Consider the following 23,558-nt stretch of genomic DNA (forward strand, 5'->3'; position numbering starts at 1 on the left):
CCCCAAGGGGTAAGTGAAACAGAACAGACTCCACGAGGCTTGGGCCTCTCTGGCCACAAGGGTCACTACACATTCCCTGGAGGGAAGAGCCAGCAAGGTCCAGCCTTTCACTGGGCAGGCCCAACCACGCCCACTCACACATCCTGCTTTCTACCAGAGACCCTCTTTCAACCAAAAACCTCGTCGAAGTCGTACTGAGCTATTTCTGCCCTAGTTAGCACTTAGAAAAAACAGATTTTCCTTCAATAATAGAAAGGGGGAAAAAGGCATCCTCGTTAATTTCGTGATCAGGAAAAGGTAAAAACAGGACACTGTCCGCCGGCTTGCATTTCCCCAGAGAGCAACTCCTGACGTCTGCAGTGGCTCTGGCCTTACTAGCAGGTTCCGCCCTAGAACACTCAGGCCCGTACCCCTCCCCTCGCCTCCTTTTGAGCTCTGAGAGTTGGGCCTTCATCTGTCAGTCAGTCCCCAATCCAGCCCCACCCCAGCCCTCCGGTATTCTCATTCTGTCCTCTGCCCTGACAGCCTCTTACTCTTTGCATAAAACATATCCAGAGTTCCTCTGGCATAAAAACAAGACTTTAACCCAGGGTCATGTTACTGAGGGATTGGGTTCCAGGTGACCCATTTCTCTGAAAACATAGGTGACATCTGGGATGCATTGAGGGGAATACAACTTTTAATACACTGCCACGGGTGGCTCGTGGCCTTCACATGGTGATCAAACAACATTCTACAATTTCTTTTAGCTGTTGATTTTGTTCTCGTTTTCTCTCCAGGGCCAAGATTCTTGGGGAAAGTCTGCAGCTCCCACTTCCTCAAACTGCGACTCCAATTCAGTTTCTCCTTCATCATCCTCCAAATCTGCAGAGGGCTGCTGATGACTAACCCATCTTCCTTGCAGTTCCTGCCTGGCCTCTTTGCCGGGTTTCTGTGACACCACAGGCCACTGGTCCTCCTCTCATTCCTCTGGCTTCCCCTCCTCTGCTGGTCCCTTAAATACTGCTCTTCCTTGGGGCTCTGGCCTTGGCTTCACTATTTACCTCAGACAAATTCTCCACGGATCTCACTAGCTCCATGAGTCAAACACCAGTGTCAAACACGGCCAGGCCAGGCCCTGCGGCCAAGCTCCTGGATTATCTACTCAGTGCTTACTGGACACCCCACACAGCTGCCCTGAAGGCTGGACTCTTAGTCTTACTTTCATGCTCAGAAGAAATATCCTGTCAAGTCTCAATTTCAGATTCTCCCTGAGGTAAACACGTCCCATGGGAGTTTCTACCAGAATAAAACCCTAGTGCTTGTGTGAGTCAGCTTTTCATTGCGGTGCCCAAAAGACCTGACAGGAATGGAGAAGGAACGGTTTATTTTGGCTTAGGTTTCTGGGGTCAGTCCACGGTCAGCTCTGGCCCCAGTCCATAGCTCTGGGCCTGAGGTGAGGCCCAGCATCATGGTAAAAGGGTGCAGTGGAGGAAGCAGGTCAGAACACAGCAGTCAGGACGCAGAGACAGAGTGGCGGGGGGCAGGGAAGAAGTGTCCTTCCGGGGCACGCCCCAGTGGCCCTCCTCCTCCAGCCACGCTCCCCCTGCCTACAGTTACCACCCAGTTAGTCCATCCGAACTAGATGGAGTGCATAGGTCCCAGCTCTCGCCACCCAGTCACTTCCCCTCCAAGCACTCCTGCATGACAGGAGCTTAGGGACACCCCACATCCAGACCTCACAGTGCCCAAGAAGCTTCATGCTCTGGGAGCCCCCTCGCCTCCCTCTCCCTCTCCCACATCACCGCCATTATTCCACCCCCTGCCCTACGTGCTCACGAGGGGCCTGCGGTGACACTCTTGTCTGACCTTTCCACTGCAAGTGTGAACAGCACTGTTCACATACAGAGTAAAACTGGTTTATTTACAGGATCGATCGGCTCAGATCATCTTCAAAACCCAACTCAGAGGCAACCTGTTCTGGAATCCCTCAAGGCTCCCTGCCCACTCAGATAGTTCTTATCTAAGACCCCAAATGCACCTACCCTCCCACCGCTGGACTTTATCCCTGTGAAATCAGGAGCTCCCTGAGACCAAGGACTTCTCCTCCACAACCAACATGACAGCATGTGAAGGAACATCACCAACAGAGGTAGAAACCAGTTGCAGCCAACGTTTATTAAGTCTCCACTATGTGCTAAACAGGACTAAGCATCACTATTTTTCACAAAATGCCCGGATCCATGAATATGTATTGAATGATGTGATTAAAGAAGTGCTTTAATTAATAAAGGAGGAGTGGGGAACTAATTATTTTCCCATCTCTATAAAGATTAATACTACTGTTATTTGCATACCACAGACCTTGGTAATTATTGCATAAATTAATTAGCTGATGAAGAAGTCGCATGGGAAACAGGCCTGTTGATTTTGAATGTGTCACTTTCATGTGGCATATTGCGATTTATAAAACACTTTCACTTACACAGAGGATTCATGACTCTTCAATGCATGTCTGATGATTCTGCTGTCCTGCAGGGGACAGGACTGTGGCTTGGAGGTGCCTCACAATGTGGCCGAGATCTCAGGGACTTGACCAACTGCCCTTCCCAGTCCTCACTCTGCTGCAGCACCTCCTTCTGCCTGGGATTTGGCTACAGTCTCGTGAGCCTTTTCTTTTCAGTGGCCTGCCCATTGTAGGCAGAAGTTTCCAGAGACATCTGCAGTGGCCCTCATCTGTCAGGGTTATGAGCTTGTGGGTGAGTCACCAACTTCAATGCTGCCAACCTCAAAGGCAGTTCTAGGGAAAGTTATAACTGAGAGAAAACCATACACACGAAGCCAGACTTGGATCTATGTCTATTCTGGCAATTTGTGGAATACACTAAGTCCCTCAAGAAATTCCTAGTGGCATTCATAGACTCAGATGGAATCTGATTTCTCTTTAAGAAGTTTGGCTCCTTTCATGGGACTCTCCCAACAGTCCCCCAGAAGGCTACCTGGAGTGTCACAAGAACTAGGGTTCCTATGAGCATCTTAATTCCTCTTCTTGGGGTCACATTGTGTGATCCTGGGGAACTGGGCAAACTGCAGAAATTCTGACTCAAGAGCATGTGGAGAGCCAACTCAATCTGCACAAACACCTGAGCCTCACCTGGCTGCCCAGAGCATCAGGGGGCTCATGCAGCTGGTTCGAACCCCTGGACTGCTTGAGGCTGCACCTTCACACTCTGTGCCAAGTACGTCCCCAGTCACTGTGTCATAGGAGCAGCATTTCACATACACGGCTCCACCCAAATCTCAGCCGGGGATCAGGGTGACGTTAAAGGAACTGGGGCTCAGAGCAGTGAGGTAACTCCCTAGGTCACACAAAGCAAGACTAGAAACAGAATTGAACTGACATCAGCCCACTGCCAGAGCATCCACACCCCCTGCTTCTGCTCCTGCCCAGCCCCTTCACCTTGTGGGCAAGCTGTCCTGAAGACAAGAGAAAATCCCACAGCCCAAAGAACAACTGAGTGTATCCACAGAGTTATAGAAAACCTCAGGGGAACTCACAGGCTATTTAAGGCAACCCCTCCATGGCAGGGGACCCTTGGATACCTTGGATGTGCCACTGGTGGATACTCATCACCTCTTCTCACTCCATCACAGAGCCGCCCAGCACCTTCCCTACCTCCCACCGTGCCAGACACCCCATGCCTCCTGAAACCCTCACTCCATCCTCTGGGGCTCCACTCACCTCCTGCATTTCACACCTGGGGAGAGGAGGTGATGTTTTCTGGGTAAGTCAGCTCAGTCCCTCCAAGAGGTCTTGGAACTCAGCAGATTCCTCAATGGGGAAGGGGAAGCCATGCATTCCCTCAGCCACCATCTACTGACCCCGACTCCCACAGAAGCTGGCAATACAGCAGCGAGCCAGAGTCAGGCCCCTGCCTCCTTCCCCTGCAGAGGGGAAGCACTGCATAGTGGACAGACAGGGGTTCCACAGCCACAGCGCCTGAGGTCAGGGAGGCTGGAGGGGCTGCCCTGGAGGAGATGGTCAGAGGGCTCTTCAGGAGGTAATCTGGGCTCCGGCAGAGGAGCAGGGACCTGCTTGTGCTCACTGCCATGTCCCCAGCACCTGGTGCCTGATGCAGCAGACATCCCTGAAATGTGTATTAAATGAGTGAGTGGATGGATGAAAGGGAAGGTTGCCATGAGAGGAAAGCATCACTGTGTCCCCAACCCAGTGTCTCCCAGCTGCCTCAACACCTGTGGAGGGGCTGGGATCAGCCTCCTCACATTTTCCATTTTCCTTAGATCTGCCATAGCTGCCACCCCAGCATGCCAACTGTTTCTGTCCCCTTCTCAGTCTCCAGATCTCAAAGAGGCAGAGAGGAGGTGGGGGCTGCCAGATGTGTGGCATGCCCAGCCCTGCCAAGTCTAGCAATTCCAGTCACCCAGGCAGTGTGGTGCTGTGGCAGAAGCTGCTCTCGGCTGCACTCGCTGGCTGGGCAGTGGAGGTGACACACACAGAGCATGGCAGCTGCTAGATGGATGATTCTCCCAGCACTCGCAACGGAAGGGGGGAACGGTGTGCCTGCCAGCCCTGCTTTGCTGGCCTCTGGGAAACGAAACCAATCCCTGGGCAACCAGTGCCATGAAATAGTGGCGGGGTCTGCACCAGGAGCTCCTTCTACAGGATGGACACAGGTGTGTGCGCATATACACAGGCAATAGCATGATTGGAAAGGAAATTTAAACCTTTTACAAAATATTCAACCATTTTAGAGTCAGTGCCTGCTCACCTGGACATTTTAGCCCGAGAATGAAAAGAATCAGGATTTATTTTGTGCGGCTTTGCTGTGCCACCTGATGGCTCTGGCAGGTGGGGACAGTGGACCTAGGCTGATACAGTAGAGCCTGCACAGTGTTCAAGAGCCCAGTCCACCCTTGCATGTGCTCCAGACTGGACTATAAAAAGCCAGGCCACCAGGGAGGATGCAGGGTGTTCCTCCACCCCCCGTCAGGACTCCAGGGCTTTACCACTGTCACCTCTTCAGGGACTGCCTCAGCTCAAGGCCAGCCTTCTCAGGGTGGCCCATATCAATGAGTGACCAACAAGAGGACATAAGTATTTTGATGACATCCCTGCTTTGCCATCTCCTATGGGTCACTGTGGCCTCCACTGAGGTGGCATTGGAGCTGGACTTCCTCTGCCCAGGCCTGGGTCTCCCTTTGCCCCTCAACCCCTGCTGAGAGAATCCCCTAGAAAATCAACCTACATGTAAACTCCCCCCCAGGGTCTGACCGCTGGGGACCTAAGCAGTGACAGTCACCGTCCTCAGTGGAGAGACTCTGGGTCTGCATGCAGATTAGGTTTGAATTGCAGCTCTGCCATGAGCTACTTGGGCCCCCCCAAATCCCAGCTTCCAAATCTGTAAAATGCACCCAGTCATGCAGACTTCAGAGGGCGGGGTGAGGATTAAGATCTAGACAACTCGGCACGTGGCCTGGTGACTAGGAATTTGGATACATATACTTCCATAGCTCTGTGCCAGCTTGGGAGGATTGTGCTCTCAGCGTCCTCCCCGTAAAGGGACAGGCTTGGACAGGGGGACTCTCCATCAGATCTGGGCTGAGCCCTGCACTTCACCACTGCTCCACATCAGCCCACCATCCCGATGACCCTTCCTGTTTTGTCCCCTCGTTCTCCTTTGACAGAGGCAGTGACAGCCTGGGAAAGCTGGCCCAGGACACACAGCTTCACAGTCCCCTGCTGCGCCAAGGCATCTATTGCCTCCCCAGGTAGGCGATGTGCATGCTTCCCGCCAGAGCTGACATTTTTAGGTCCCATGACTCCCGCTCCAGTTCAATGAGAAACACTGGCAGGAAAGACTGAGTGGCTCCCGTCCGCCCCTGGCACAGCCCCATGCACAGGAGGCAGAGCAGACTGGGTTGGCTCCCTGCCACCCACTGCGTGGGCCCCAAAGGCCATTCCTGCAGCCACTGCCCTTTCCATCTATCCAAATTCAGCCCTTGTCCCTGTCACTGAGCCCCAGGATGTGAGGGGAGAGAGGTGTTGGTAAGTCCCGCAGGGCCACTTTCAAGGGCACTTCTCTCCTACCCTCTCCTGCCTGGCACACCTCAGCTGCAGCCTCTGCCAAGCTCACTGGGCTGGCAGCCCCACTGCAATTTGGAGCTCAGTATCAAGGTACTGGCCAAGGGGCATCCTGAAGTTCCCCAAGTGAGCTGCTTGGAATGTGAACAACACAATGCTAAAACCTCATGTCCTGTTTTCTCTGGATTTTAATCCAAATACTGAGTTTACTACAGTGGCTCCTCTAAGAGAAGTACTAAAATAGTGGGTGGAAGTAGCACGTCACTTGTCCTGGGGTTATGCCCTGGAAGAGCCAGCATGGGTAGGGAGGGCAGGGCCAGGCATCCCAGGGCACCACCCACGCTGGGGAAGGCACTCATGTTGACCCCGAGCACTGTCTTTGGAGTCATCATTGTGGGTATTTTAAGAAGAAAATGATAAGTACACATGTTTAAAAACATACAATTTTGCCTGAAGAAACTAAAATGATACGCCACATGCCACTGTCCCCATTTTCTCAGGACCTCGCCAGACCATCCACAAGTGCATCCTCCTCGCAGCCCGATGGGGAAGCTCTGAATTGCCTGGAAGCTCATTGCTCAACTGCTTAAGGCCTTCAGTGACTCATGGTTCCACAAGTGCCTTATTTTCTGGCCCCAGATGTGCGTGGGTTCAAATCCCCATCTGCCCACTCCTGTCCCTGCTGGCCTTGTGATCCAGAACTCTGTATGCCCCTGCACCAAAACCAAGTTCAGGCACAGCCTCCTCCCAGGACTTCATCCTTTCTCCTTTGACCATCTGACAAGCGCACGCCCCTCCTTGAGGGCAGCCTCACTCAGCCTCACCTGCAGCACTTTCCTGCCTGTCTACAGCGAAGGCAAAGGGGAGTGGGTTTCTCATGCAGCCTGGAGCCACCCACGGTGCACAGGACTCATGGCCTTGGAGCGGTTCCTCCTGAGCCTTTCTCCTGACTGGACTGGGAGCTCCTGCCCTGGTGATAAAGACCCCGGCCCAGCAGGGTGCCTTTTCTGGAATGAAATGGGGAATACAGAATCCATTCTCAGAAGAGAGGCTGCCATGAGCTAAAGGTGGTCATCCTCCCTCTCACTACCGGTGCCTGTGCATGATCGCTCTTCTATCCCCTCACCTACCCAGGTCTTGCCGAGCTCTAGCTGCAGGCCCAGTCTGAGGGCACACCTATGGCCCCATGCCCAGCTCGTCTTCTCTCCCACCCCAGGCCCCCCTGTGCCTGTTGTGCTGAGCTGTTCCCAGTGCCTGGATGCTTCTTGCTGTTTCCTGCTTTGGACTTTTGCACAGACAAACTCTTCTTTCTGGAAAGACTTTCTGAAGCTCACCCATCTGGCAAATTCCTGCTGTCTTCAAATCAGCTAAGGTGGTAGCAGCCTTCTCTAGAGCAACAGAAATGAAGGGCTTAGAGCCGGTCTCACCAGGTGGCATTTGTGGAGAAAGGCCCGCCAGACTTCAGAAGCCACCTGTATCTTCCCACTGTCCCCACCAACCAACTAGAGCAGCAGAATCTTTTTCTCCAAGTGGACTTTGAATGGGCAGCTCACACACACATGCAGGCAAAGGAGAAAGGAGACCAAGAGACTAGGCTCTGAAGGCCATCTGTTCTAGGAACTCAACCAAGTCATTTTATCTAACTGGCAGCCAGATGGGCGTGGGTTCAAATCCCAGCTCATTCAACCCCTTATTCTAAAAACACACATGCCACCACCTGACTTTCTCGTGAGCATTAAATGACTTATAAATGTTCAGTATTTCACAAATATTTCATTTTCTTCCTGAATGGAACATGCATAAAGGTGAGTATTCTCCTCACACACTGTGCACACATACCTGCACACGCATTCTAGGTCGGAACACATACTCACAGACCAATTTACCCTCCCTGGGCCCCACCACAGAGGACAGGCTCAGAGTCTTGCCCCCACTTGGGAACTCAGCACAGACTGAGTTGCCTCAGTTTCTCCTCTGCTTTTCAGTCACACTTTAGGGGCACATTTAAAATGACCACGGCATCTGGATCTTGCTGGGAGACACCTACTCAGTCCCCAGGCTGTGTGAAGGGCCATGTTCTACAACCCACCCTCTTTTTTCCTTTTTGGGGGACTCCAAGTCTCAGCAATGCAAACACTTAGCAAAAACAGTGAAGCATTATACAATTACCTAAAGATGTTTATGTTTTAGTTTATTTGTTTTTCACCAAGAATATTTGACATTTATATATGTAAGAGAGTTGGGAAACCAACTCTGCATATTTAACAGTTATTGATGAGACTTAAAGATGGCAAATACGTGCCTCATTGCTGCTAAGGAGCACCTAGGAACAACTCTGGAGACCCATTTGGCAATATAAATCTTGAGTCTTAACATATCAATTTCTCAAATCCCAGAATTCTGCTTTGCAGAACCTGCCCATGAAATAATCAGGCCTCAGAAAAGGGCTTCGGGTACCAAGTGACTCCCTCATGGTGGGGTTCTCATAATGCGCAGAGTCAGAAGCAATCAGAGGTCCACCAACCAGGGCCTGGGTTAGTGACCTGGGGGAACTGACAGGCAGCTGTGGCTGTCGCCTCCGTGCTGCCCTTACCTGTGAGCCCCTGGCTGGACTGTGGCGTTGTGCAAGCAGAGCGTGGAACATGGATGAGTGAGTGCATGTGCACACAACATGCAGGATGCATGGTGAGAGGGACAGCTGGCCATTTGGAAACACCAGGGGAAACAACAAACTACGCAACACTCCAGGTGGACTACAACCAGGACAGACGAACAGAGCAGCCTCAGATGGGCCGGTAAGAAGCCCAGCATAGGAGCTGACACAGAGTAGCTTCTAAGTGACTCTCTGGTTTGCCTTCGACATTTCTATATTGTTTGAATTTTCTATAACAAACAAGCATAACAGAAACCCGCTCCTGAGGTTTGTTGACAATTAAACATATAGCTCAGTGCTGAGGACAAACTGAGTCTCCATGAGACATTTGAAAGTCTTAAAAATACATGATGACTTTTAACCAGACACAACATGCTTACCTACTTGTTTCCCACAAACCTGTGCAAAACTAAGAAAAGGGAAAAAAAAGTTTGAACTCATAAAGATAATGAAAGAAGGAGGGGAGGAAGGAAGGAAGGAAGGTAGGAGAGAAAGAGAAAGAGAGAGAGAGAGAGAGAGAGAGAGAGAGAGAGAGAGAGGAAGAACGGAAAAGAAAAGAGAGAGAAGGAGGGAAGGACAGTGATCGGAGAGCACTAAGAGATTCCAACACCATCTTAGATGAACGCGGGCGACGGTGTCCTGTGAGCAGAGCAGCAGAGGAAAGAGTAGTGCCTGTTGGGGCTGCCAGGGGGGCACTAAGCTGCACCGTGGCTCCACGGGACTCAGGATGCCCAGGACACCCAGGGCCATGGAAGACAGGGAGCATGGGGCTAAGACAGGAGGAGACCCGAAAACCCGGGCCTGGGGCGCCGTGACGACCTCGGGCTGCACTACACTCCTGGGCTCTGCAGGGAACCACACTAGTGGCCACATTGGCTAAATGTCTGCCCGATTCCATCCGCATCTTGACGTTGCCACATTTTGAGGATGAAGAAGAGAGACAGCTAGACTCAGTTTGTCAAAGCAGAGCACAGCAGCCACTTCTCGGACTGACAGAACAAGGGACGGTGGCGGCACACAGGGCAGATATGTGGAGGCCAGGGTGAGAAAAGAAGCTGGGAAACAGCTGATAGCCGTGGCTCCTGATGGCAGTGACTGGAGGTAGAGGTGATACAGGGAAGTGGTGATTTGTGTTGATTTTTAACCATAAGTCTTCTGGGGCATTTTGATTATTTCAATTGAGTGTGTACATTAAGTCTGGCTCAGACACGTGTCACCAGATAGGCTTTGGTGTCCTGACATCGCTGTGAGCCCCACCTCTGCTCTCCACAGCAGGCTGACGACACACAGCGTTGCTGTGCTCCCAGAGGCTAGTGCCTGCTCGTGAGTGTAAGTGCTCAGCACGGCCATTCTGCAGAGACGCCCAGGAAAGAGGTCACGCACGCACCTCTCGGAGACGATCCCAACATTAGCTATTTTCATGTGTGAAGCCAACCGACCACTTAGGTGGAGGACATTGGATACTTTAACCATAGCCTTGGCATTAAATGACTCCATCCTACATGAGCTATGTTCAGCTCTTCAGCAAGGCCATAATAACAGGTGTCCAGGACCCCTCAGACATCATGTCACAGGCCAGGAATTAGCATCACGTGGCCTCCTGGCTGAGCCATGCCTGGAGCCCAGGCTGAACCTCTAATTTCCTGACAGAGGGAAGAAGAGGAGGGAACCCTGTGGCAAGGCCACATGGGCCTGCAGCCCCCAGCTGGGTCCCAAGAAGGGACACTCCCAGCTCTTCCTTCCCTGTACCTTCTGCCACCTCGTGGCCACTCAGAGCATGCCGTGGGGATGGACTGGGGACCCAGACAAGCAACATGCAGCAGGAACTGCAGCCTCAGCCTAGGTGAGCTCCTGGGCCCCTGGTCTGCCCCTGGGCTCCTAGGCAAGGAGCCAGTGCTTCATCCTCACGTCACCTTCACTGTCCCCAGTCACTGTGAGTCCAGCTAGTAAGGAGCTAGCTTCTTCTACTTTTTGGCCCCAGCACATTCTTCTTGACATTGCCCCGCATGGTGCTGGTCTGGTCCTCACTGGTGAGGTGAAGCAACCCAGAACAGACACTGGAGGACTGGGCTCTAGTGCTCCTCTGACCCAATTCGCTGTATTCCAGGAAGAACTTGAGTAACTCTGAGCCATGGTTTCCTCATCTGTGGGGTGGGCATGGTGCTGACATGAGTCCTACCCACGCAAGTGTGTAACCCACAGGATACAGAGTTCAGGGGGAAGTCTGCTGCCAGCTAAACTATAAGCAAAAGCAAAGCAAGGAGGAAACAGAAGAGGAGATGGTGCTCTCCCAAGGAAGGGCAGGAAGACAATGAACTCACCTCTTCCTGTGAGGGGAGGCAGGACTACCGAAGGACAGAAACTGGGGGCATCGCTGTAAGCACCTGAAAAGAAGAAAAGGGCAGCCTTTAGCTCATCCCCCCACCCCCCAGAGTCATGAGCTCTGAAGACCTTGGCAGAGCTCCAGGGTAGTGGTGGGGAAACTGGACTCTGCTGACAGGCTGCGCCAACCTGCACCTCCTGGGCCTTGGGGGAGAGGGCACGGAGTGGAGCCCCCGCCCTGCTGCTCTAAGCCCTGGGACCTGGGGCTCTTTGTTACCTCTGCATAATCAGGCCTGCCACATCCCAGAGAGCAGGAAGCTAGGGACATGTGGCAGCCCACACCAATGCCTGCCCCCGTCACCTACTGACTGAGCCTGGGCGAGGCACAGCAGCGGGTCAGGCCTGTTTCCACACAGACCGCCTGCCTGGAGGGGTGCTGAGAGACCTCAGGAGACGTGCAGTGCACGACATTTGGCACTTCCAGGCACAGGAGGGCAATAGCAGCAACTGTTCATGGCAGGGAGCCTGGCATGGGGACACCTGGGTCTGAACTTGACATACCATGGAGCAGCAGTGCAGAGTGATGAGTGCTAGCGTTGCTAAGAGGAGGAGGAAGTGAGAATCAAATGAGAAGCCCCTCGAACCCAGGGGGTGGTTTGTAAGGCCTGGTATCTTCCTCCCTTTCCTCCTTCCTTCCTGAACAAATCCAACTCGCCAAGGCCTCCCCATACTTTTATCTTCCAATGGCCCAAACCAGGACTGACACGGGATCTCCTGGCACTCACGGGAACTACTGTGAGGCATGAGCAGCTGTCAAGAGCAAGGACTCTAGAGCCAGCCACCCATGGCAAGATGGGCTTGGACACTTTCCCACTTTGAGATTTTGAGAAGACTACTTACCCTCTCTGTCCTCAGTTTCCTTGTCTATAAAAAGGGGGTTAACAGTACCAATCTCAGGGTTGTGAGATTGCCAGGAGTTGATATATGCAGTTTTGTCATACAGTAGGTGCTCAATAGATGCGGGCTACTGTTCCTTTATCATATTAGCCTTCCACAGTGCACACTGTTGTCATGGTCTCTGATCTAAGTCTGCCTCCATGGTTCAGAGCCCTTCATTAGTGTCTCCTGCCTGCTCTACTTCAGTCAGCTGTGCTCAGATAAAAGGGCTCATGTTGAAATTCAGTTGCCACTGTGACCACCTTGGGAGGTGGGACCCTAAGGGACGATCTCAAGGGCTCCACCCACAAGAAAAGCTGGGTGCCACTGCAGGGGGAGCGGGTCGGGTATCTCAGGAGGGGCTCTGTTACAAAAGCAGGCTCTCTCCCTCGCGTCTCTTGCTCTCTCTTGCTCTCTCTTGCTCTCTCTCCCTCGTCATGTGATGCCCTCCACCATGTAAAGGCACGGCAAGAAGGCTCTTTTCACACTGGATTTCCCAGCCTCCAGAACTGTGAGAAATAGGCCTGTTTTCCTCATAAGTGGTGCAGCCTGTGCAGTCTGCTCTAGCTGCCTGAGGCAGAGATGCCAGCCCCTCAGGCTCCACGCCTTCCCTCGCACTGTCCTTCCCCAGCTGGCTCCATTGCTGGAAGGACCGGCCACCGTCATGCTAAGGCTTTGGTTCTCAGTCTTCAGCAGGCATCAGAGTCACCAGGAGGGCTTGAAAACACCTGCAGGGCCCCACCCAGAGTTTCTGATCCTGCAGTGGCTAGGGCTTCCCTGTGACCTTTCTAGCAGATTCCAGGTGATGCTGTGCTGTGGTCCAGGGACACCCTTTGAGGACCACTGACCCAAGGCTCACACCATCCACATCCACACAGAACACTACTACTACCCACTTCCTCCCCACTGCGCTACACCCTGCCAGCAGCTCCCTGCTTGTCACCCCGCCTTGCTGTCACTTGTTTGTCTAAATGACTGTACTTCCTGGAAGAGATTCTCAGGATAAGAATCTTGAGAGTGTGCTCTTCAGGGAGCAATTTGACTATCTATATTGAGGTGAGGGCACTCAAATGCCCAGCAGTTTGGCTTCTAGAAATCTATCTAAAGATTCAAAGCAAGCTCTGTTTGTAAAGGAAACCCGTGCACAATGCTGATGGAAAAAGGAGCCTCCACGTCTACTGCTGCAAGATGGGGCAGGCGAGGGAGCCGCGGCCCGGTGCTGGGGAGCCGGAGCCGCTGTGCAGAGCACTGGCCCCAGTCTGCTGCAGTTGTCTCCCCCTTTTCCTCCCACATCAGTGAGGACAGGCGGTCAGCTGCACAGCCCCTGCGGGGTCCAGCGCAGGGCGAGCCCTGAGGGTTCCTCACTCCCCTCCCAAGCCCTGAGGGTTCTTAGTGTCGGAATTGAATTCAGTTATTGCACATGCTGATGGTGTCCAGGAATGGGAACTGAAAACATCTCTAGAGCAGTCACTGGGAGGACGAAACTCCCGGAGGACTCTCCCTTGGGCACCTCCTGTGTGGAAAGCTGCTCAGCTAGTTGACCTGCTGAACAGATGAACATGACCTCTCTGGGCTCTGCGGCCCAAGGGCGCCCTGAGCCAGTTGGGCAGCGGCTTCCCTGCTCTGCTCTCCGCAGCAGCGAGCTGACAGTCTGCAGTCAGCCAGGGTGTTCACAGCAGGGACGGTGGGGTGCACTTATGATATTGTAACATAACAGGAAATAGAGCTGTTCTTCAGCTTAGCTCTTGGCACAGAGCTCCAAAACCCTGTCATTTCCTCAATGATAGGGGGACAGAAGCATCTTTTGTTACAACATCTTATTTTAGTCTCTGGTTCCTGAAACAAGAGCTTCTAGGGCCCTTAGGCTCTCTGGAGTGTAAAGTGCACACTAATGAGCTGACCCGCAATCATGGGGTGGGGCTAAAGAGCTTCGGGATGGGGTAGTGGCCACCAAGGCTAAGGCAGGATCAGAGGGTTTTCAACCCTCCCAGACCTCTATGGAGAGGATAGGGCTGGAGAGGGGCCATTCCTTCACCAGTGGCAATGACGGAGTAAACTGCCTACGAACAGAACTTCCACAGAAACCCCTAGAGAGTGGGTTTGGGGAGCTTCCAGGAGCAAGAGCAGGGAGGTGCTGGGAGGGGATGCACCCAGACTGGGCCAGGAAGCTGCCGCCACCCCTCCTTGCCTTGTGCATCTCCTCTGAGTCAGGCCGGGACCCCAGGGAAGAGGGCAGACGCATCACTCGGCCTCAGCCCTGGTTTGCTGGCTACTGTGGAAGGGCGCCTGCCTCTCCCTGCTCTCGGGCCTCAGCTCACGGCTTCATCCCTCTCCCTCTCCACAGTCCTGCCATCCTCAGAAACCAGGTGCACATTGAGCCAGGACACCCTTGCAACAAATGCCCAAAGATGCACAATGTAGAGGACAGAGCTGTTGAAGAGTCACCAGGACAGCGAGATCCCAAGGCCCTGGTCTTACTATGGCATCTGCTGTCCACGCCCCCCTGTTCTCTTAAGAACCATGGAACTCACACAGCACTCAGCACCCCATGAGAGATGTGCTGTTTGGTGCCACAATGGCCAACTCCCCCTCCCTCGGGTTATAGTGCTTGACCAGGGGAGAAAAAAACTTCTAAAATGCACTTAAAGTCAATTAACTTTCTCCAACTCTAGCTAGCACATCCGACCACCCTTTATAAGAATGAAACTAGCTTGTTCATCCTGAGAGCTGGCCTGACCCTCCCTTGCTCATTGGGGCCTCTCTCTCTGCTCCAATGAGCAGCCTCACTGAGCTGGTAACACTTTCGTGTGTGTGTGTGTGTGTGTGTGTGTGTGTGTGTGTGTGTGTGTGTTTGAGGATGGAACCCAGGGCCTCACACATGGTAGGTAAGCTCTCTACTACTGAGCAACACCCTAGTCCAAGTTATAGCTTTTATAATGAACTAGTAATGATAACTAGCTTCTATTCGTGCAGATTACCACAGGAATCCACAATTTATGGCCAGGTGCTCTGAGTGCAGTGGGACCTGGCTTTGCAATGAGGGACGGTTTGACAGTGGGTTCTGACTTTCAGTCTAGTTTCTTAGTGTCGGAATTGAATTCAATTATTGTACATACTGATGGTGTCCAGGAATTAGAGAATTTGCTGGTGTAAGAGGAATAAACCCCACACATTTGGTGTCAGAAGTGTTGTGAATAAGAAATAGCTCTCACCCCCACCTTGGCCAATTGTGAAATACTTGCCAGCACAGCACCAAGTTGGGGTAAGAATAGGCCCTACCCCATCAGGTTGTTGGATTAAATGAGAGAGTGCATACAAACACCAACCTGGTGCCTGGCCAGGTCTGGGCTGGTGAACTGTGGGAGCTGTTCCCAGATGGAGGTGATAAGGAACAGGTCCTAGGGTGGACTGACCTGATGTGGGCTTTCTACATGGGTCACACAAAGGCACAGTTAGAGGAACTTGCTTCTTCCTTCCCAGGCCCTGTTCCATATCTACAACTGCAACAGGGCCCAAGTGCACTGGCTAGAAGCAAGAAACTGTGAGAATTTCTTTTTTTAGAAGACCCATTTGACTTCATAGACAAGGCAAAGACCCTGCCCCACTTGTAGGCCATGCACAGCTGCAGATAGGAGGGGCAGCCTGGTTCTCTTTAATAGCAGAGGAGACACCACCCCACAGCCCACCCCTCTGAGGAAGCTCTGGGCTCTGAGGCATTGGTGACCACAGAGCAGCCCCCCTGCCCCCGCATTCCCATCCTGGCCCTCTGGATGGATGCATTTCCTCTCTGCATCCTGCTACGCATAAGGGCTGCAAATAGCCTCATTTGCATTTGTCACTGTCTAGCTGGAGCCTCTGCTGACCGGCACTGAGCTAAAACACAGAGCTTCCTGTTCCCCTTGGACAGGAAAGAGCTCTTGGAGGCCCTCTGGGTGCTCCTACTGTCGGTTTTGTGCCTTTGTCTCAGGAACGTGGGGAGGCTCAGCTTCACCCTTTGTTCATGAGCAGGGAACAAGAACTGGGTTGCAATGGTGGGTGTGCTGGCCACTCCCCCTGGGGCTGGGAGACAGGACTAGGCCTCCCTGGAGCCTGCAGCCTGGTGTCTCCTAGCAGTGACACAGGTTCCTTCTTGCCTCCTCCCTCTGCCTGTACCCCAGGCCGACTCTTCCCTGGAGGCACTTTGCACTATCCCAGGTAGAAGTCCCCCTTAGCTGTCAAGCTCTGGAGACACACCTCCCCACCTCCAGTGGGTCCCACCAGAGCAACAATGACAGCACTGCCATTCTCTGGTCCCAGAGAGAAGGCTCACCTCCTCTGGGTGGGGTAGGAAGGGGACTCACTTCACAGACGTAAGTGAATCCAGGGGAAGTGCCTGCCTCCTTAGCCGGACAGGCAACCATTGGTGGCAGGGTGTCCCACCCTCTGTGCCCCATTGGGCAGAGTTCAGTGAACATCACTTCCTGTCCCTTCCCAGGGCAGTTCCTCAACAAGAGGGAACCTAGCGCTGACCAGAGCCTTGAGCAAGGCCAGCACCTGTGGCTGAGATTCTTCACACAAATTCCTTGGTACAGTTCCTGTCTCCTGTGCTGGCCGAGAACTGGCAAGGAGGGTCCTGCCACCCTTTCGGGCAGAGGCCCAGCCTTCCCTGCCCCATAGAGACCGTTCCCTACAACTTGCGCTTGGCTGATTCACAGATAAGGATGGGACATGGTAATGACGGTGTCAACTTATGCACTGGAATATTCCAACAGTATGCTAGTGTGGTTTGTCTACCAGGGAAGACAGGATCCCAGACACACTAAGGTGCTGAACCCACTCCTGTGTCTGCTGTGGCTCAAAGGACACAGGAGACAAGAGGGGCTTAGTGCTGCTCAGCAGGACCCACAGGGAGGACAGCCTACTCTCTTCAGTGAGGTTCCGTTTCTGTGCCTAGGCCCTAGGAGGAGGGTCCTATAGACTCAAGGCTTACCCCACCCCCACTTCTGATGGAGACCCCTGGAGGGAGAAAAACCTGCTCCATTCCGAGGGGCAGTTATGCCACACACAGCACACAGCCGCTGGCAGCCACCCTCCTGTTGTGAAAGGGAACCACAGAGCTACTTATCCAGAATGCCCATGAGCCAGCAACAGCCCAAGGTGGCCCCGCCCAGGACCCTGTGAGGCAGAACAACAGGTGGGGCTCCGTAGCATTCCTTCCCTCCTCTCACACCCAATTCTGACAGCAGGCAGCCTGTGTGTGAAAGGCGGCCTGCCTGGGCAGTAGACTGCAGGAAGTGACCTTTGGAGCTAGAAGGGGGCCCACAGAAGGTGTTCAGCAGCAAATGTCCAGGACTCCCAAGTGGGATTGATTTCTGGATCCCGCAGCACTTAATGCCTGAGACTCACGCTAGTCCACAGCCCTTCATGCTATTCCTACTCATAGACGCTCATGTCCCCCTCTAGTCTGAAGCTAAGAAAAATGACCATATTTTATTAATCTTGCATTTCTCAGTATCCAACACCAGACAGGATATGGTATAAACAATTAACAACTTTCAGAGCTTCTGGTTTACGACATTAGAGACCCAGCACCAGGATGGTTCATGAATCTAGAGTCTGTGGCTCCTCAGTAGACTGAGTGCCTAGAGAAAGGCCTCTGTCCAACTTGCAGTCCCACCAGCAGTGTATGAGTGTGCCTTTCCCCACACCTCGCCAACATGTATTGTTGTTTGCCTTCATAATAGCTGGCATTCTGACTGGAGTGAGATGGTATCTTAGAGTGGTTTTGATTTGCATTTCTCTAATTGCTAGAGATGATGAACATTTTTTTCATATATTTGTTGACTGATTGAATATCCTCTTCTGAGAAGTACCCAAAGGACTTAAGTACAGGGACACAGCCACATCAATGTTTAAAGCAGTATAATTCATTATAGCTAAACTGTGGAACCAACCTAGATGCCCTTCAGTAGATGAATGGATTAAAAATTGTGGCATTTATACACAATGGAATATTACTCAGCAATAAAAGAGAATAAAATCATGGCATTTGCAGGTAAATGGATTTAGTTGGAGAAGATAATGCTAAGTTAGCCAACCCCAAGAAAACAAATGGCGAATGTTTTCTCTGATATAAGGTGACCTACTCATAGTGGGGTAGGGAGAGGGAGCATGGGAGGAATAGATGAACTCTAGATAGGGCAGAGAGGTGAGAGGGGAAAGGAGGAAGCAGGGGGTTAGCAATGATGGTGGAATGTGATGGATGGACATCATTATCCAAAGTACATGTTTGAAGACATGAATTGCTGTGAACATACTTTATATACAAACAGAGATATAAAAAATTATGCTCTATATGTGCAATAAGAATTGTGATGCATTCTGCTGTCATGTATTTAAAAAATAAAAGCAATTAAAAATAAATAAATAAAATGTTAAAAGAGAGAGAGAGAGGCCTCTGACTTTTCACACTCAGTGATGCGACAGTCTCTAGAGTAGTAAAGGCCCAGGTCCCCATTCTAACTCTGTTATTTACCTGCTGTGTGCCCCTGGCTGAGTGATTTAACCTCTCTGAGCCACTATTTCTTCATCTGACCTAGGTGTGGGGACTAAATGAGGTCATGCTTGCTGCATGCCGGGCATCCAGACAGACACACAGTAAGAGCTCAGCGATCAGAGGGCCAGTTTTGCAGAACGAGAGGTCTGGCAGATGATCAGGCCATGTTTGCCGAGTGAGAGCCCCTCTGTGGGTCTTCACTCCCTGCCCTGTGGTTTCTGCTCAAAACCCCTGAGTCCCCAGTATGACCCCACCGAGTACATCCTGGAAAAAGCCAGTGGTCTGGGCAGGCGATGGAAAGAAGCAGAACAGCTGAACAGCTGGAATGAGTGGGGACGACCAGGACCGCGGGGTGCTCCCTTGCCAGCTCCTGTCGAGAGCTGTGCTGCCTGCTCTGATTCTGTTACATTTCCGGCAGATGGAGTACTGCTCGAGCTCCTTCTTACCCAACTCTTCCATGACTCATGTGAAGATGGAAAACGGCATTTTTCACTCTGGCAGGGTGAGGCGCTGAGGGGGGAGTCGGGCCAGGAGGCTGTCCTCAGGGGCAGCGTCCTGGGCAAGCGTCCCTCCTCTGTGTCCTGCCGGCTAGAGCAGGGGACTGCCCCCAGTGGAGCACCCTTCCCTGAGGAGAAACCCACGGACGCTACTTCACTACCCAGCTCTCCAGGTTGCCTAACATAATTCAAGATGCTAAAAGAAAAGGCCAACAGAGTGGATTCAGACCAAGTCACAGAGGCAGAAGGCAGGCGTCAGCAGCAAGATTCCAGTCATTCTGGAAATAATTAATCCCCACGCCCCCCCACCAAAAAAAAAAAAACCTACTCCCAGCAGGAGGTCAAGGAAGCAGAGCTCAGCAGGGTGGAGGGCCAGTCCTGCTGGGAGCCTCCTGTGCTCCTCTCAGTTCCCAAGCTCTGGACTAGGGGCACCCCTGGTGGGCTGGGTTACCAGTCTGCTGGCCTTCCTCATCCTCACTTGACTAAGTCACTGCTTGTCATTCATGTGAGCTGGGGAAACCATCTGAACAGGCTTCTGGACATCCTAACATCTATCAGCTTGAAGACCTGCCAGAGACAACATCCTACAGGGAGATTGGGGTCACCAGATTTGGGTTTGCAACTTCACTCTGTTCCTGACTGGTTGTGAGGTTTGGGCCAAGCACCTTCAACTTTGTATGCGACACACTTATCACCCTAAAATGGAGGCGATTATGTCCACTCCAAAGGGCACCATGGATACCGAGTGACACCCCATGTGGGTCCAGCACCTGTCTGTCACACGATGGACATGCTATAATTGGAGGAACCTCCCTCCAACCCCAGGTTTGTTGGCACTGGCTCAAGCTGCCTGACCCTCCTTCTGTCATGGGTGGACTAACAACCCATGCTCTCTTCCCTGGATTTAAAGCCTGATCACAAGAAGAAACCCCATGGAGCAGATGGGAGACAACTATGGCACCTTAAAAAGCCGGCCCCTTGTTCTTGCTGAATCCAGCCATGGAGTCTGGTCCATTTTCACCCCTCCTGAGGTCTAGTGGGTCATCTTTCTGTTCAGCCAATGAGAAGACTCCCAACACATTTCTTCTCTGCTTAAGTTTAATGCAATCAGTTTCTGTGGCTCGCACCCAGTGAACCCTGACCACTCTCCTTCCCAGCCCCAGGACACTGTCCTAATGCACGGTTGGGACACAGTCAACCAAAGGTTCCCACAGAGCTGTGAGGAGCTGGTTACTCACTGGGCTTCTGGTACCACCCAAAGGGATAGGTGTGGGTCTCTGTGTCAGGAGAGCCACAGTCCAAGATGCGCCAGGCTCCTGGGTTTTCCTCACTGCACGTCTGAAGTCCCATGCTGCTCAGGGTCAGGCATGTCACCTCTCCTCCTGGAGCAAAATAGCCAAGACCAGAAAAATGAACACAAGGGGAGATTCTGATTGGATGAGAAGAACTCTGCAGATCATGGTCCAGCACACACTGGGGGCCACCCCGCCATTCCAGGTAGGTCTCAGCCACTGAGGGAAACCTGGTGCCTGCACTCGAGAGCCTCTGGCCGGGGGCTCAGGGACAGAGACAGCTGCTGCTCACTGTGCCGGCCTACCACGTACCAGAGCTGCACTGGGGCTTCTCGTGTCACTTTACCTGGTCCTCTCACAACCTGATGAGGACATAGTTGTAAAGGTGTATTCCTATTCGTAGGTGAGACTGTGACTTATCCAGTACCACTCCACCAGTAAGTGACTGAACCATGTTTTAAACACAGATTAAAATATGAGGGTATCCAAAGTTCACCCCACCAAGCCACTGGATGGGAGTTCTGAACCACGAGCAGAGGACATCTCCGAGGAGCATGGAAGGAAGGACGGCTATTTGGGTCCGGCAGAAACGCCTCTGTGAGGTCCACAGGTCACCCCACCAGAAGCCGTGTCCCACCATCACACTAATAATCATTTCTGAGCCCACGCCCCTTCTTGTGAAGGGGCATCCTGAAGGAGTGTCCGAGGACCAGACAGGTCACAGATGTGAATGTGGTTTCTAGACTGTGAAGTGCTGGGCACAGGGAGAGGGAGTTGGGATCATTACCTTTTAACTGGGAAACATTAAGAAATCCAAAGCCAGTGCAGCACGGGTCCGCGTCACACCGGCGCTCGCATTCAAAGAACCTGGCATCAGCAGAGAAAGAAAGAAAGAAAGAAAGGCCTGAAGACCTCGGTGGGCCCAGGGACCGGCTTTCTTTGTGGCTACTCAAGGGTGGGTGCTTTGGCCAATGAGCAGGAGTGTGTTCCTAGCTTTGAGATTCCTCCTGAAAACAAAATTCTGCTCTTTTCCCAAACTGTGGCCTAGTCACCCTTCATTGGTCCACTCACTTGTTCACCAAGCACGGGTTCCGTGCCAGGCTACAACTCAAGCTGAACTGGGATCCTGAAAGTGCTCCACAATCCTTTTGAGTGAGGGGAAGTCTCAGCTTTGGGCTCAGGGAAAAGGACACAATGGCAGGGAAGGCTTCCCTAAAAACAGGGCTCCATGGGCTCAGAGCCAGGGAGCCCAGCCAGGGGCCTGGTGAGCTGAGTGTCCCCGTGGGCTCCCTCTACTCACTCCACGACATGGACTAACCATGCCCTAGCAGTACGCTTCTGTCCTCTGGCTCAGCTCCCTGCAGGCTACCAGAACCTACCTGCTTATCCACCAGGGGTAGACCCCACTGCCACTTCTAAGACCAGCCATGGAAGGAGGAATTTAGTAGCTCCCATCAAGTTCTCTAGGGCTTGGCTCTAAGTTCCCTGGACCCTGAGCGCATGTCTGAGTTTGACCGCTCATTCCGGATCCCTGAGAATTTACCCAAACCCTCTGTCCCTTTGGTGTGGGAACCCTGCTTCGTTCTTGTTGTTCACCTTCCCTGAACCTTCCAGAAACCAGTAGTGGAAGCTTGTGTGCACAGGGCACTTCCCCAGTGTTGGCTGTGTCTGCGCCCAGGAGTAGGCCAGCACCTCTGCTTTCCCTCTCCAGGTCCCCGCCCACCTGCCACTTCCTTTCCTTTCTCAGAAGCCCGTGGCTAAGCTCCAGGCTGGCCCTTGGGCCTTCCCAGCCAAACACGCCTTGAGTCGGGATGCACAAGCTCTGCACCTGTCCCAGCACCAGGCCTGGCTGGCCCCTGGTTCCACCCTCCCCTCACATGGGCGACGTCTGGCTGGATCTCAAGAAACATCAGCTGGTATCTTCTTTACCTCATTTTCAAATGTAGATCCTAAATGCAGCAACGTGGTATAGTTTAACAACCCAATAGCACTCTTGGATCAACAGTTCATGGATCAATGACTTTAAAGTACAAAACAATCAGTGGTGGACTTCCTGGAAATTCCTTAGAACCCCAGTTCCCCAGCCCTGTGCCGGAACGTGGTTTAGGAGGCACCAGGGATGTGGCTCGTGAGAAGCCCTCTGGTGCCTCAGGGATGGAATCCGTGAGCTGGGCCGAGAAGCCTCACCCTTTAGAACAACCAGGTAAGAGCAGAGCAAATAAACACACAAATTTTGAAAATAATTTTTTAAAATATCCTTATGAACCTGTGGTCTATTAAAAGTTCTAACTGTTCTCCAGACTCTAAACAGTACCGTGAGGCTTTGAGGATCAAGTTATTACCATGTTTGGCAATTTTTATTAGTTGATAAGATGCAGTTCAATATGACTCTTTTCCATCAACTGCCTGGGGCTCAGAGCTGAATCTGGTGTGTACTTTTAGCAATTTGGCTATGGCTCCCTCCTTACTGCCTTTTACCCCCCAGCCCCCGGGCCACGTAGCTCTGTGGTGCCCTGCCTTCCCCTGTGCTATGGCTGCCCTCCTCCGGGAAGCCGGACGGAGAGTCTTCCTGAACACTCTGGGTGAGGCAGGGCCACTCACCCGTCGGAAATGGGTTTTGCAGACATGGGCACTTTGTTTCTGATGGCAATGGCCGTCAGCTTTTGGAATGGCAGGCGAGTGTAAAAGTTCTTCACTCTTTCTCCCAGGACAACTGCATGAGAAAGGAATGACAGCATTGAGAGAAAAGTGTGTTACACCTGTGGAAATACGAGGTCAAGAGAAAAATCCAGACCCAGCTCCCCTTAAAGACGGCACAGTAAACACGTGAATCTGCACTCAGCGCTCACCCCAAACCTCACTAAAAACAGTGAAGGAAACCCAGGAGGGTAAAGAGAAGGGGGCGAGGGCACGGCGCAGTCACGCCCTCTGGGGGGGCTGGAAGGCACAGGGAGGGGTAACGTCTGGCCCCTCAGATCTAAGAAGGCAGACTCCACTTTCCTGTGGGAGGAACCGAGACACAGGTCCATGTGCCTCTGGTCTCGCAGACGACCCTGGTGTTGGCAGCCAGGGGAGAAGGTGGCCTGAGCCAGGGAGGAGCTGAAAATCTCTTTCAGTAGAACTCGTCTGCAGGCACCTCCTCTGTATGCCCCAACTGAGAAGTGCCCTGCCCACCACCAGAGAAGACGGAAGTTTCTTCCTTCTGAGCAAGGAGACAGGGTCTCCTGGGTGCCCAGGGAGT

General features: G+C 52.6%; 1 protein-coding gene across 1 annotated transcript in view; it reads right to left on the reverse strand.

Moving 5' to 3' along the window:
- Positions 1-23,558, reverse strand: part of Tg (thyroglobulin) — a 211,589-nt gene that overhangs the window by 106,275 nt on the left and 81,756 nt on the right. Inside the window, exons 32-35 of the mRNA XM_026407413.2 lie at positions 22,919-23,030; positions 21,105-21,184; positions 20,264-20,407; positions 11,057-11,119 (exon numbers count right to left, since the gene is read on the reverse strand). Coding sequence (XP_026263198.2) covers positions 11,057-11,119; positions 20,264-20,407; positions 21,105-21,184; positions 22,919-23,030 — 399 coding nt within the window. The remainder of the gene's footprint in view (positions 1-11,056; positions 11,120-20,263; positions 20,408-21,104; positions 21,185-22,918; positions 23,031-23,558) is intronic.

This window comes from Urocitellus parryii, chromosome 7 (assembly GCF_045843805.1).
Source record: "Urocitellus parryii isolate mUroPar1 chromosome 7, mUroPar1.hap1, whole genome shotgun sequence".
Lineage (NCBI taxonomy): Eukaryota > Metazoa > Chordata > Mammalia > Rodentia > Sciuridae > Urocitellus > Urocitellus parryii.